Source organism: Neophocaena asiaeorientalis, unplaced genomic scaffold, assembly GCF_003031525.2.
Source record: "Neophocaena asiaeorientalis asiaeorientalis breed wild unplaced genomic scaffold, Neophocaena_asiaeorientalis_V1.1 scaffold612, whole genome shotgun sequence".
In the NCBI taxonomy this organism is placed as follows: domain Eukaryota; kingdom Metazoa; phylum Chordata; class Mammalia; order Artiodactyla; family Phocoenidae; genus Neophocaena; species Neophocaena asiaeorientalis.
Window position 1 is genome coordinate 1,217,050 of NW_020171815.1, and position 13,945 is coordinate 1,230,994.

Here is a 13,945-nt window from a genome sequence, read left to right on the forward strand (position 1 = left end):
AAAAAAAAAAAAAAAAACTAAATGCTACATGAAGAGCAGACACCAGAAAATTGAATTCTAAGCCACCAGAGGGGAGAACGGAGAATCAGCTCAATTTCTATTTGCAGCACCTCCAAAGAGCTTAGGAATTGAGCTCTGAGCACCAGATACCTCTGAAAGTAAAGGTAAAGGAGGAGCTGAAATAAGGAGGATTGATGAAAAGTTCAAGGGCAACTCTTACTAGCCCTGGTGGAAGGAAGTTTATTGTCTGAAAAAGGTAAAGCATAGATCTCTGGCAAAATGACATCAGATACATGTGAAGGCAAGGTGCCACAGTAAATACAGAAGATTACATGAACAAATAAAAAGTAAATGGCAAGATTTCCCAACCTTCTTGCTCCAATAAGATCCCACAACACTAGCAGCTTGGCCTTCACCCTCCATGGAGGAGCCTTCTTCTCTAGGAAAATATAACTCACCCCAAGAAGAAAAACCTACAGGTACTGACCTCACAAGTTCCCAATTCACCGGACTAGAAAGATTACCCGCCAGTGAAACTCAGCAAGCCCCACTCACAAACTTAGAGCTCCTAATCAACTTTTTATCTCCCAATGATGAGCAATAACTGTGGTTGCCAGTCTCAAAGATGGACCCCAAAATCGCTGACTTCTAAAAAGCATGCCCTCATGTATTCCCTGCCACCCTGAATAAGGCTAACTGCTGTAACCTAGGTACTGGAAAAAGGATGATGTGTGAATGGAGGCAAAGAGACTGCAAACTGCTATTTTAATTATGTGTGTGAAGAATCTTTGTACCAACAATGTCTTTAAAGGCAGCAGTACCCCTTCTTCAAATGCCACCTTACGCTGGATGAAGATGCTGCTGCTCTGGTACGGTGGAGGGTGTGCACACAGAGCTCTACCTGTTCCAGACCCATCCTCTGTGGCCCAGAGCTCCTCTCAGGTTACCTGGATAAAACCTCAACACCTCTGATGAGGATGACTGACTGAGGCAAGACCCAAGGGACCACCCTCCAATGCATCCCTTGTCCCCCATGGCATTTCTACATGCAATATCCTTTCTGTTACAGGAATATTACTGAAGCGTATACTCCGCAGGCAGCTACGGCCCTGTGGAAGACCATTGCCCTTACAGCCAGAAGCCCTGGAGTCTAGGCACTGCACTGCCTCTTACCCCAGAACACTTAATAACATATGCAAGGCGGCTTCCTCATCTATAACACAGAGATCATGTCCTGACTTTAGCAGGGCTGTGGTGAGAATGAACTAAAAGAAGTGAACTCATTTGTAAACAGTGGTCTATAACTTGCACGTATTGAGGGTGTTACTTGAAACCCTTCCACACTCACACTGCATGACTCTGACTTCTTTCTCCAGTGGCATCCAAAGTCCTTTGGTTGGTGCGTGGGCCAGAAATTCCCTGGCATGTTCACTGCCTGGGACATCTGGTATACAGTCCTCTGGCTTAGTCTCACCCTCCTGAAAAAGGAAACTGTGTAAGCTGTGCGGCAAAAAAGCACAGGAACTCTCTCCCACCTGTCTGAGAACACAGCCCTGCCTGGCTTTCTCATGGGCTGGAGATCCCAATGTCATCATAAATTACCCTCTGAAGAGCTAGAAAGAAAGACAAATCATAACTGACAGAAAAAACGGAAGTAACTATACTAGAAGAGCTAGCTATACCATGAAAACAAAGTAGCTGTTCTTAGAGAAGAGTTATAGTGTTTACATAGGATTGATCTGTGAGCTCCAAATTCTGATTCTAGATCACAAAAATTAGATTCTAAGATCACAAAAAGTTTTCTGCTAACTTAAAAGCTTTGTGGAATGAGGCAGAATATAGAGTTAAACAAGTAAGGTTTCCTGGAATAATAAGAACAATGTGTTAGAGTAAAATAGATTATTAGACCTTGAAGGCCACTGTCATGTTTTATAATCTCATATACGCCGTATTTGTGAGATGTATTTTCATTACCAAATAACTGCACTATATAATTAAGGTGCTGTTTTTTTACCTCATGATTTTTTCAAGTTTCCACGAATATTAAATTTATAATGGAAGAATGTTTTCTAAAAATCTTTTTTTTAAGTTGAAAGTTACCAAAAAGAAAAGGTTACTTTGGCCTTAAGTCCTCTAAGTCTCGCTCCTGCAGAAAGACACTGACACTGTGGCCAGGGTGCTGGAGGAGGGACTCCTGCAACAGGTAGGGCTGGACTGGATGAGCTTCACATCTCCTCAGAGTCCAGTGTTCTCTGAGCTGATGACATTCAAGAAATCAGCACGGGGGCGGGGGGTCAGAGAAGGAACATGGGGCAGGAGAGCTTTGAGGAGATGCAGTCACAGTGAGACAGAAAAAATGGGAGTGAGCGCTGAGGAACACTCAGGGGGCCTGCAGTGGTTTCTTAGGGGACAGACACAAGGCTGATTAAATTTCTGCAAAGGCACAGGCTGTGACAAAGCCCAAAGTGCATGAACCGACTGCCATCTGCAGGGAAGACACAGAACTATCATAAAAGGAGGTTCAAACCTTATGCAGCTGTTTTTCGTAAGTGACTGAGTCTGAGCACTGAGTCAAATCTGTCTCAGAGAAAAACCAAAAGTACAAACTTCACACTGACCTTGATAAGTCCAGGAGGTTTTTCATAACTAGAAAGGAAGAAAACACCAGTCATGAACCATGTTCATAGGAATGTAACACATCTCAATCAGCAAAAGGCAACTGCAGACCAAAATGAAAAGACTTTTTTTTTTAGAAAAAACTTAAAACTACATTATAACTAAAACAGTTAATAAAATATGCCCAGCAGTCAGAAGTCCTATATAAATAAACTGATGCTATACCACATCCTGTTCGATGTCGAACTTAAATTCACTGAAATCGTAACTTGGTGTCTTGGCACAGCGATTTTATTTTTGGAAGAAGGGAAAGCAAGAGATTGCAGGGAAAATGTGAGGTAAGAAGAGCCTTGAGGGTCTCCCTGGTGGCGCAGGGGTTAAGAATCCGCCTGCCAAGGCAGGGGACACGGGTTCGAGCGCTACCCCGGTCCCCGAGTCGTCGCGCCCGAGCCGGGACGACATTGCAGCCCCACGCCGAGCCGCGAAGACCGCACTTCCTCCGCTCCGCGCCCGCCCGGCCCCGCTGCGCCCCACAATGAAGAGTAGCCCCCGCTCACCGCAACTAGAGAAAGCCTGCACACAGCAACGAAGACCCAACGCAGCCAAAAAAAAAAAAAGTTATAACAATGTTAACACTGACATTGATTAGGAAAGTTATTATGATGGTGCTATATTAGAAGTATGGAAACAAGAAGGGCAAGTAAGAGAACTAAATCTTTATCTACTATGACAAGAAGTTAACAGATGTCTAAAATTGTTGAGTCAACAAAACCAGTTGTAAGCATATAACTTAGAAATGTGCAGTTAAATCCAAGAAATAAAAACTAAAAGAGTCTGCACATGGAAGGCTTGGCCTTGTTAGGAGGGAAGGGGGTGGAGGCCTGTGCAGGTTACTCTGGGGGGTAAATGATGAGTTGGACAGCCCAGCGCTATTTTTGGTAGCATTTTTAGTACTATTTGAGTTTTAAGCTATATACAAGTATTACTCCGGTATGAATTAAACTTAATTAAAATCAAACAAAACCCTGAACTAGAAAAAGCAAATATGTCCATAGCCTAGCCAGTTCCAAATCTGTGAAACTGGAAAAATCCCACTGGTCTGAGAATCACACTGCTGAATTCTGCTCTAATTCTGTTGGCTAACCAGGTCAGGGGCTTAACCACTGAGCCTCCATTTTCTCATCTACAAAACGTTATCATCTTTCTCTTGTCTGTGAAAAAGCTCTGTGAGCTATAAAATAAACACATAGTATTAACCACCACCTGGCATCTTACAGTTAAAGATACAGAGGGCTGGTGGGGCTAAGCCCTGCCTGAGCCCAGAGTGCCTTGAACACGCCAGGACTGTGGATGCCAGCAATGCAGAACCTGTATCCAAACCACGGCCCACTGAGGTGAAATTCAGCTCAAGAGCCACACTGAAAAGAGCAGGCCAGGCTCCAAGGAAGCATGCACTTTGTATCAAAGCTCCCAGAAGGTTAATGAGGGCCTTTCCTTACACGACTGTCTCAGCAATCATGAGAAGGTAGGTAATGAGAAGTGCCTGAAACAGAAATAATTCAGATAACTCAGTGAACACCAAACTTAGTAAAGTACCGCCGGGCCGGGCCCAACGTCCCGGCTGAGGCCGCCAGTGCCCCGCCTCCCGACAGGCCGGCCAGACTGCCTCCGCAAGTCCGCAATCTGAGCGCCCTAACCGTGCTGCGGAGTCAGCGGGTGCCGCAGAGTCAGCGGGTGCCGCAGGCCGGAGCGCGCTCCACTGGCGGCGGCCAGGAGCCCCGGCGCTGAGGATGCTGCGGAGGGAGCCAGATCTTTCCCTTGGTTCTCTTGAAGTATTCCCTCCTGAAGCCTTCAGGGATGTAAGCTGTTCAGTTGCATAGAAGCCACCATGCTAAGAGAAAGCCCAAGCTAACAAATGGGGAGAGATCACGTGAAGAGGCCCTGAGACAATAAAAAAAGGGATGTCAGGTCAGACCCCACTGCCTAACCACACCCTACCCCTGGTCAGATGACTCCTTGGTGCAAGCCAAAGATAAATCTTAAGGGGCTCACGTCAACCAAGAATTGCTCCTGTCCTCCTGGGGAGGCTTTGTTTGCCGGCCAAGTTATGTGCTTAAAGTAAAAGAAGATGGAAGAAGGAAAAAAGAAAAAAGAAAAGACAACAAACATTATCTAACCACAACCAGTGACCTTATGGCATGCAAGCAAATAATCTGAAAACTTTAGTATATACTTATATGCAGAAAGCAATTGTGTTCGATTTTTCTCACTTGCAGTTGAAAGAAGTCAATTCAAAGTCAGTTTGTCTAACATAGTGATTTGCTGTCTCAGCAAGAAGATCCAGGGATTGTTAATTCCATTTTAGCAAGTATTAGTCAAAATTCTTTTGAAAACAACAATGGACCAAAATCCAAATCAGACTGGACCAAAATCCAAATCAAACTGCTCTAAGAAAAAAAATTATGTAATTTATGGGCTTACATATGTGAAATGTCGTGGGATGGAACTTCAGGAATGGCTGGATCTAGGGGCTGAAATGTTATAGTTAGCAATTTCAAAGCTTCACGTTCCTTTGTATTGCTTCATTCTTTGCAGTTTCTCCCATTGTGGGGGCAAAGATGGCCACTGGAATCCAAAGATGGCCAACAAATTAGCAGCCCCAGCTGGAAGAAACTTTCTCAGTTCCAATAAGAATTCCATGTATTATACTCATTGGCTTAGCAAGAGTCATGTACTTGTCATGGAAACAATCACTGTAGTCAAGGAGTTGCAGAACACTGACTGCTCATGCCTATGTTACATGTCCACCCTAAATCCGAGGGGTGGATCAGCTTTATCCAAGCCATATAGACTAAGAGAGGGGGAGGGGTTGTTCCTCAAAGCAAAATCCAGGTGCTATTAACAGAGGAAAAGAGAGAGACAGGAAGAAAAAGAAGAGGAGGAGGAAGGAGAAGAGAAGAGCAATATTGGGCAGGGAAAAATAACAGGTGTACAGTTAAGTAGTCTGACAGCCTCACCCAGTACCACATCCTGAGCTGCATTCTAGGCATCTCTCTTTGATGATTACCCTGTTAGAGCTTATAAAGCAGTGAAAATTCTTTTTTTTTAATTTTTTTATTGGAGTATAATTGCTTTACAATGTTGTGTTAGTTTCTGCTGCACAGCGAAGTGAATCAGCCAAGCCTCTTCCTCCAAAGACTGAGAGTCCAGCGTCCCGAAGCCCGGAATCAAATCCCGCACCCGGCTCGCTGGGGACGGGCCCACCTGTCCACTCGCAGGTCTCCAACCCCGGGCGGGCCCCGCCGCGCGACCCCGGGCCCCGACCCCATTCCTCGCATTAGTCGGGGGCAGATACACACATCCCCTCCCTCTTGGACCTCCCTCCCCTCCCCATCCCACCCAACTAGGCCATGACAGAGCACCGAGCTGAGCTCCCTGTGCTGTACAGCAGGTTCCCACTAGCTATCTATTTTAAACATGGTAGTATATTTATGTAGCAGGTCTCCAGCCCCGGGCGGGCCCCGCCGCGCGACCCCGGGCCCCGACCCCATTCCTCGCATTAGTCGGGGGCGGGCGTGACGGACTCACAAGGACTCCAGGTACTTGAGCTGCTGCAGCTGCCGCGCGCCGTGCCGCCGCCGGCTCTGTTCCCGGCGTCTCTGCAGCTCTTGCTCCGGAGGCTCCCGCGGCCGCCGCGCGCCCCCGGTCCCCGAGTCGTCGCGCCCGAGCCGGGACGACATTGCAGCCCCACGCCGAGCCGCGAAGACATAGGTTCATCTGTACCATTTTTCTAGATTCCACATATATGAATTAACATACAATATTTGTTTAGTGAAAATTCTTTTGCTGCTATAGCCACCTGTTTATGTGAGCTTGGGTTCTTTATGTATTTTGGCACCAGATTGAGAACTTTCCTGGTCACCGATCCAGGATGATATGCAAGGTGTTGTGGTCACTCCACAGAAGTATGCTGGACCCTCCTCCACCCCAAATCGGTTTGCTGTTAAGACTGATGATGCCACATATGCACCAAGAGGGTAGGGAGAAATTTATTATTCACATATTGAGGCTTTCTGGGAGAGCAGGTCAGGCACCTAAGACAGTTCAAAAATAGCTTCAGCAAAGGAAAGGTGAGTGACCCTGGGTTTTATTATGTTTAGGAGGTAGAACCTGGGTGAATACTCCTGCACACAGGCCAAGGCTTTGTGGGGTTTGAACTTTCCTCTGGTGCCAAGGGAAGGAGTGTGTAGGCTTTCTTATCAGCTTGTCCACAGGTGGGGAGGAAGTGGAAAGTGGAGGCGGGGCTTGAAGGGTGACAGTGGTCAACATAAAAAAATGGAGTCAGATTCTTTATGACCCAGGGCCATCTTTCAAATTCAGCCCCATTTTCTGATTGTGATAAACTCAATGTAGTGACATCTAGTAAGCAGTTAGACAAACAGGAATTCTGTCTCTGGTGGTTATGATTCTGAATCATTCTTCTTACCCATCACCCTTTCTTTATGCCTATAGCATCTGGAGGGGTGTGCAGGTACAGCTCCTTTCCAGAAAGAAAGAGTAAAGTGATTATTACCCAACTGTGAATACACATGGAGTCACCCTTCACTTTCTACCCAGGCGCCTAGCCCAGGTGAGTGAGAGATGCCTTCTTTGTCCTCCCTCTGTGTTCTATCCTCTGCTTCAGTCTTTTCTACCCCTCTGCTTCATCCTAAGATAGCAGATTCACTCTCAAGGCCAGCCAAAGGGCCTTGGTGTTGGCCTAATTGTAGAGGGGTGGCTGCAGCTAGTCCTGACTCTGTGTTACTGGATAGGTTTGAAGCCTTTCTGAATGAAACAATTTTAAAAAGACTAGATTTTCTTCTTCTTCCCCCCTCCTCAACCGCCTGACCAGGGATGTAACCCAGGCCCCCTGCAGTAGAAGCATGGAGTCCTAACCACTGGACCACCAGGGAATTCCCCGAAATGACTAGATTTTTCTCCTGCTTATATGTATTTTTTTAATTAATTAATTTAATTTCTTTATTTTTGGCTATGTTGGGTCTTTGTTGCTGCGTGCGGGCTTTCTCTAGTTGCGGTAAGCAGGGGCTACTCTTTGTTGTGGTGTGCAGGCTTCTCATTGTGGTGGCTTCTTTTGTTGCAGAGCTCGGGCTCTAGGCGCGTGGGCTTCAGTAGTTGTGGCTCACAGGCTCAGTAGTTGTAGCTCACGGGCTCTAGAGCACGGGCTCAGTATTTGTGGCGCAGGGGCTTAGTTGCTCCGCGGCATGTGGGATCTTCCTGGACCAGGGCTCGAACCCATGTCCCCTGCATTGGCCGGTGGATTCTTAACCACTGCGCCACCAGGGAAGGCCGATCCTGCTTATCTTGACCAGCTTTTGCAGCATAGCTTTGATGCCATTGTTTTGCTCACAAGGTGTTTTTTAAAACTAGTTCTTAACTTACCAGTGACCTTTTCCCCACTGGGAAGATGGAGGAAGGAAAAAAATGAGTAAAAGGGAAAGATCACATCCTATTACATACTAATGAATCATGGCTAGATTAGAGGGTAGACTGCAGAATCTGTCTCCCCCCCTTCCCCCCTGCTAAACACCAGGCTTCAAAGAATTCTGGTCAAGTAGTCACTAAGCTCCCAAGGGTCCATGTCCACAGCTCTCTGCAGCACAGTGGAAACATTTGAGAAATGCCATATTATTATTTCTAATAATTTAAACTGGTATTCTATTTAGTAACCAGTAGGATTAGAGGAAAAATTGCAGACAATGTGTTTTACTTGATGCTTGGAGGGAAAAGGGGAGACATCTAATGTAATTGACAAAACCTGTTGGTTGACAAACCAATTGCCATTCCTCCTTCGCTTCCCTGCTCACAGCACTCTGGTTTTGTTCAGGAAGCTTAGGGAGCCATCTACTTCAGAGGAGGCTCTCCTTGCTCTCTGGAGATGAATCTTGATTAGTCTTAAACCAATCGTAGTGATCCTATTTCTCTTCCACTGATAGGTTAGCAATGGGCATGGGATAGTTTCAGTCAATGAGACATGAGGGGAGGTCTGTAGGAGGGAGACTTTCTGGAAATGCTTGTTCTTAATAAAGGATACTTGGAAAGATAAAAGATCCCTTTTGTGCCTCAGGGTGGTGCTCCCTGCATGTGGTAGCTGGATCTGGGGGAGCCATGTTGGAATCTTGAGGGGGAGCAGTGAACCCCCTGAGGAGGACAGGAGAAGACACCTGAGCCCTTGAGGATGTTCTAGAGACACTTTATTAACCACACCTGCAGCTGCTTCCCATCCAGACTTTCTCTTCTGAGAGATAGTATACATCTTTATGGGTTAAGTGATTTTTGAGTTGGGTCTTCTCTCACTCATAGATAAATGCGATTCCTTACATTTACACAGTACTTTGCAGATTTCCATCCCTCATAAATTGCTTCCCTTGATCCTCCTAGAAACTCTATGGAGGTAGGCAAGACATCTTACAAATAAGGAAATTGAGGTTCAGAGAGTAGGGGCATGAGTGGCCCTACAACCAGGGTGGTCTGATTTCTAGTCCAGGGTTTTTCATCAAACCACATGGTGACTCCAGGTGTGTTGTCAAATACTGAAGGTGGGAGAATTTCTTGGAAACTCTTGGGGAGGGAGAGAACACACTGCTGGAAACATTTCTCCTACTTCACTTTTGCCTCAGGTCAACTCAGATGAATTTTGCGGGCGGGGTGGGGGGGGGGGGTTTTTCTTAATAATGGCCTTTTCTTTATCCCCAACTCAGTGTGTGCCAAGCTGAAGTTAATAGCTTACAAAGCTTAGCCTCCAGGGTTTACTGCTCTTGGAAGATCTGATTCATGCATGAGTCCTTCTTTATTTCAGGCTCAATGAAAACTGGAATTCTTTCTTTAGTGCCCTACTTTACTTGACGGACTATGTTTGTAATTTTTCCGCTAACTTCCTGTATAGAGGTGGATAGAAAGAACCTAGTTCTCTGACGTTCATTCAGACCAATCCTGTTTCAGGTCCCCCTTCGCTTCCTTCTCCATGTTGTTCCATGCCTCCATCCTGGCCTCAGACCTTTTGGATGTTTCTCCTATTATGTCCTTGCCTCTGACTATGTCACGTTCTCTTGTTCCTTGGCTCTCTGTTCTCTCACTGATTCTCCTCTTCTATGTTTCCCTTCTTGCTTTCTCTCTCACTTCTCTCCCTGCTCCTTTAAAAAAATTCCAGTACCTTTCCCTTATTTCTGGTTCCTGTCTCTCACCTGCTCACCTCTTCCCCCCATCTTTACCTTTCTAAGCTTTTAGTCTACTGTTGACTCTTCTTGACTGGATTTACAGTTTTTAGACTTGACAAGTCCTCACAAAGTCACCCGCAGAAGTTTAATGGAAATCCTTACTTTAAAATCTCAGCTTGATTTTAATTAGTTCTTATGATAATGTCAGTAATGCCAAGAGGTAAATTTTCTCTTTGGTAAATTGCTACAGAAATTCAATTCAAAGAATGTCTGTTAGGATTTAGAGAGACATTATAGAGCACACATACTATTTGATCAGATAATTAACATATTAAAAGAAATAACAAGGGAATTCCCTGGTGGTCCAGTGGTTAGAACTCAGTGCTTTCACTGCCGTGGGCCTGAGTTCAATCCCTGGCTGTTCAGCGTGGCCAATAAATAAATAAATAAAATAAAAGGAATGACAAGAAATCAAACCACTTGGAAGCACTACAAGGCAAAATGGAAGTGGCGGTCACTACCTGGCCTGTTTCTTCCTACATCTGTCTTCTTTTCCATTCTGGAATGTCTTCTCTCTCACAGGATCATAGGATTTTAGAATTGGAAGAAGTCTTAGAACTCAACCACTTCATTTTACAGATGAAGAAACCGAGGCCCAGAAGGTGGCATGCGTTGCCCACAGTCACAGTAAGGGAGTGGAAGATTACTGACTGGAACCAGGTTGACTTTTTTGTTTGTTTGTTTCTGTTTAAAACCTGACATTGTTATTAAAAACCATAAAGAACTACTGAAAAGTACATAGAAGGAAGAAAATGATCACCCCAAATTCAACCACCTATAAATAACCAGTGTTAGGATGAATTGTATTAATAGGTTTTCTATTTCAATAGAATAAGCTCTATTAGGAATAATGAACATTTCTTTAGTGCTATGTGTAGTTTCTCATTAGATCCTGCATCTAATAAAATCTATAATAATCTAATAATTATCATTTTTTTAAAATTAGTACGTTTTATCTTCATCTTACAGAGGACACAGACAATTTGCAGGTCACCTAAATATTCCGCATAATTGTGTTTTTTTCTTTAATAAGTTGTTGGATTCAATTTAGTTACAATTTATTAATATTTTTGCATTTCTAGTTATAAATTAGGTTGGCGCCCACATTCTCTCTCTCTTGCTATCTTTGCCAGGTTTTGGTATTGGTATTGTTTGCTTCCAAAACGAGTTGAGAAGCCTTTGGTGATTTGCTTTCACTAGTCCAAAGTTTCAATAAATGAGAACAACCAATTCTAAGCTAAGAATGCATTAAACTACTCTAATGAATTTCCCGCAGCATCTGAGTCTCTAATGTGGGGTCTTAAACCGGCTTAGTCATGCGGGTGGGACCATGTGGGATGTTTGCTATTAAGTAGCACTCACAGGTAGCCACTTAAAACTTTCCTCTGGACAACGGTCCGGGGAGTCTCACAATTCATGTCTCCCCCTTTCTCTGAGTATTAAAAGAAAATCCTGGAAGAAAATCTTGAAGACGGTTTCAGTCATTTTCAACGTAGAATCCAGCCTTGAAGCTAATTAAAAAAAAAAAAAAAGTTTTCCTCCCTCCCCAAAGCAGCAAGGGGTAATTGGATCCGCGGCCAAGTAGAAGCCTCTGGTGGCACTAAATCCGGAGAGTCTCTAGCGACAGGCAGAGACCAGCGGATTTGCCTGGGTAGTAACAGTTTTTCCCTCCCAACTTTGGGCCGAAGCCCAGTCCCGAGGAGTTCACGGTTTCTCCCTTGGGGACGGGTCCCCTTTGAACTCGCCAGCCAAAGAAGGCCCGCCTCTTCCACGGGCGGGCCAGCCCACCGGACCCTGCGGGCCCAGGCGTCTCAGGGCGCAGCAGGCGGGTCCTGGCGCACGGCCGCGGCTCCTCCCCTCCCTCGGATGTGGCCTGGGGGCGGGGGGCGGGAGAGAGGGGGTGGTTGCTGCTGCCCGGGGAGGGCTGGGAGTCTTTTCCACGTTTGCAAACGCCGCCGCACGCCCAGGCCCGACTCGCGCCGCCCGAGCTCAGCGCGCCTCTCCAGCTCCGCGCCGCGACCCCCTTTCCTCGCTGCCCGCGATGGCGATCAGGGCCCGGGGTTGGCGGCCCCCGCCGCCGCCGCTCCTCCTGCTGCTGCTCTGGGTGACCGGCCAGGCGGCGCCCGTGGCGGGCCTGGGGCTGGGCTCCGACACGGAGCTGCAGATCGAGCGGCGCTTCGTGCCCGACGAGTGTCCCCGCACCGTGCGCAGCGGCGACTTCGTGCGCTACCACTACGTGGGAATGTTCCCAGACGGCCAGAAGTTCGACTCCAGGTACCTTGCACGACGTGCCGGCCCGACCTCCGAGGCTGCAGCGCCCGCTCTCCCAGCTTCCCTGTCTCCGGACAGGCCTTTCCCTCCCGACGGACCTCCCCCAGCTCCGCCCCGCGCTCCTCCCTCTCCCTCTTCCCACCCCAAAGCTTCCCAGACCCTCCATCCCTTCAGCCTGGAGAGCTGGGGGCTGGGAGCTAAAAACCTTTGCTTCCCTGGTCAGCGGGAATCTTGATAGGACCTGCGCAGCAGCTGGGTCGGGACAGATCACGCCCTCCCTCTCCACCCTGCGCATGAACACAGGCGAAATGGGTGTAAAGTCGTCAGCCCGCGAGCAGACACCAAGAGCAAATGTGTTACTGTTCCTTCGGGCAAGGCCCTTGAGTGTCTAGTCAGACATGCCTCTCGAAGGTGATAAAGATGATATTGACGAAGGTGATGATAGCAGCCGCTAACATATATGAAGCTATTACAGTGTGCCAGGGTAGTTCTAAGTGCCTTCCATATAACGAACTCATTTAATTCTTAATTCTCTGAGGTAGGAACTATCATTACCCTCATTTTGCCAGTGAGGGAACTTAAGGCCATTGAGGCTAAGAAGCTTGTTTAAAGCGGAATCATTTTGAAACCCAGACAATCCAAGTCCAGGATTGTGCCTGTTAACTACTGCCCTTCCTTTACTGCCTTACCAAAAACTCCCTGGGCAAGAGGTAATCCAGAGCAAGTCACTCAGCTTTGATACGGGGCCGTGCACCGTGTCCACAATTTCAGCCCTAAACTCTGCCCCAAGATCACAACACCTCTCCCAACTTCTCTTCAGTTTAGCTTTAGGGTTGACAAGGCCTCTTCGCCTCCAGCTCCAGGCTGCTCTCCTTCCCAAGACTTTGTTATAATCCTAGGTCTGTGCCCTATAATCTCTTAAGTCAATCATCAGACTAAGTAAAGAGAAATGTTTGTTGAGCATCTGTTTTGTGTTTGAGGCTGGGCTAGGCTTATTCCTGAAGTTATCTTTTAAAAAGTACTCTTAGCCTCTCTTGCCTTTTTTGAAATTCCAGACAAGGAGCCAATATAAAAAATCTGGTTAGTATGCCACATGGCACATAGCAAGTGCTGAGAAATAGTCATTCTCACTATTGTTTCAGTTGCTTCTTTTTTTAAAAAAAAGAACAGCTTTATTGAGATATAATTCACATTCCATACAATTCACCCATTTAAAGCATACAATTCATTATTTTTTAGTATATTCACAGAGTTGTGCAATCATCACAAGTCTCTAATTCCAGAACATTTTCATTGTTCCAAAAAAGAAATGCTGGATCCATTAACAGTCAGTCACTTCCCCTCCAGCTCTAAGTAACCACTAATCTACTTTCTGTCTCTTTATGGAATCATGCAGTTTGCAGCCTTTATGTCTGGCTTCTTTCATGTAGCATAATGTTTTCAAGGTTCATCGTGTTGTAGCATGTATCAGTACTTCATTCCTTTCTATGGCTGTATAATATTCCATACCGTACTTTGTTTATTCATTAGTTGGTGGACATTTGAGTTGTTTACACTTTTTGGTTATCATGAATAATGATGTTATGAACATTCATGTACAGGGTTTTCTGTGGATGTGTGCTTTCACTTCATTTTTTAAAAAATTATTTATTTATTTATTTTTGGCTGCATTGGGTCTTCGTCACTGTACGCGGGCTTTCTCTAGTTGCGGCAAGTGGGGGCTACTCTTTGTTGTGGTGCGCAGGCTTCTCATTGTGGTGGCTTCTCTTGTTGCGGAGCACGGG

At 46.0% G+C, this 13,945-nt stretch overlaps 2 protein-coding genes and 1 long non-coding RNA gene across 4 annotated transcripts in view; 2 read left to right on the forward strand and 1 right to left on the reverse strand.

Moving 5' to 3' along the window:
- The window catches only part of LOC112393893 (retinitis pigmentosa 9 protein-like), a 12,084-nt gene extending 5,707 nt beyond the window's left edge, over nt 1–6,377 (reverse strand). The window contains exons 1-3 of the mRNA XM_024736347.1: nt 6,205–6,377; nt 2,619–2,646; nt 1,349–1,478 (exon numbers count right to left, since the gene is read on the reverse strand). Coding sequence (XP_024592115.1) covers nt 1,349–1,478; nt 2,619–2,646; nt 6,205–6,356 — 310 coding nt within the window. The 5' untranslated portion in view covers nt 6,357–6,377. The remainder of the gene's footprint in view (nt 1–1,348; nt 1,479–2,618; nt 2,647–6,204) is intronic.
- Nucleotides 6,378–6,437: 60 nt separating this feature from the next.
- On the forward strand, nt 6,438–11,509 carry LOC112393979 (uncharacterized). The gene is made up of 3 exons (XR_003002076.1): nt 6,438–6,653; nt 7,129–7,246; nt 10,413–11,509. It is a non-coding gene; the product is annotated as an uncharacterized LOC112393979 (long non-coding RNA).
- Nucleotides 11,510–11,809: 300 nt separating this feature from the next.
- The window catches only part of FKBP9 (FKBP prolyl isomerase 9), a 49,578-nt gene continuing 47,442 nt past the window's right edge, over nt 11,810–13,945 (forward strand). For both annotated transcript variants that reach the window (XM_024735701.1, XM_024735770.1), the window contains exon 1: nt 11,810–12,164. In XM_024735701.1, the coding sequence (XP_024591469.1) occupies nt 11,932–12,164 (233 nt within the window). In that variant the 5' untranslated portion in view covers nt 11,810–11,931. The remainder of the gene's footprint in view (nt 12,165–13,945) is intronic.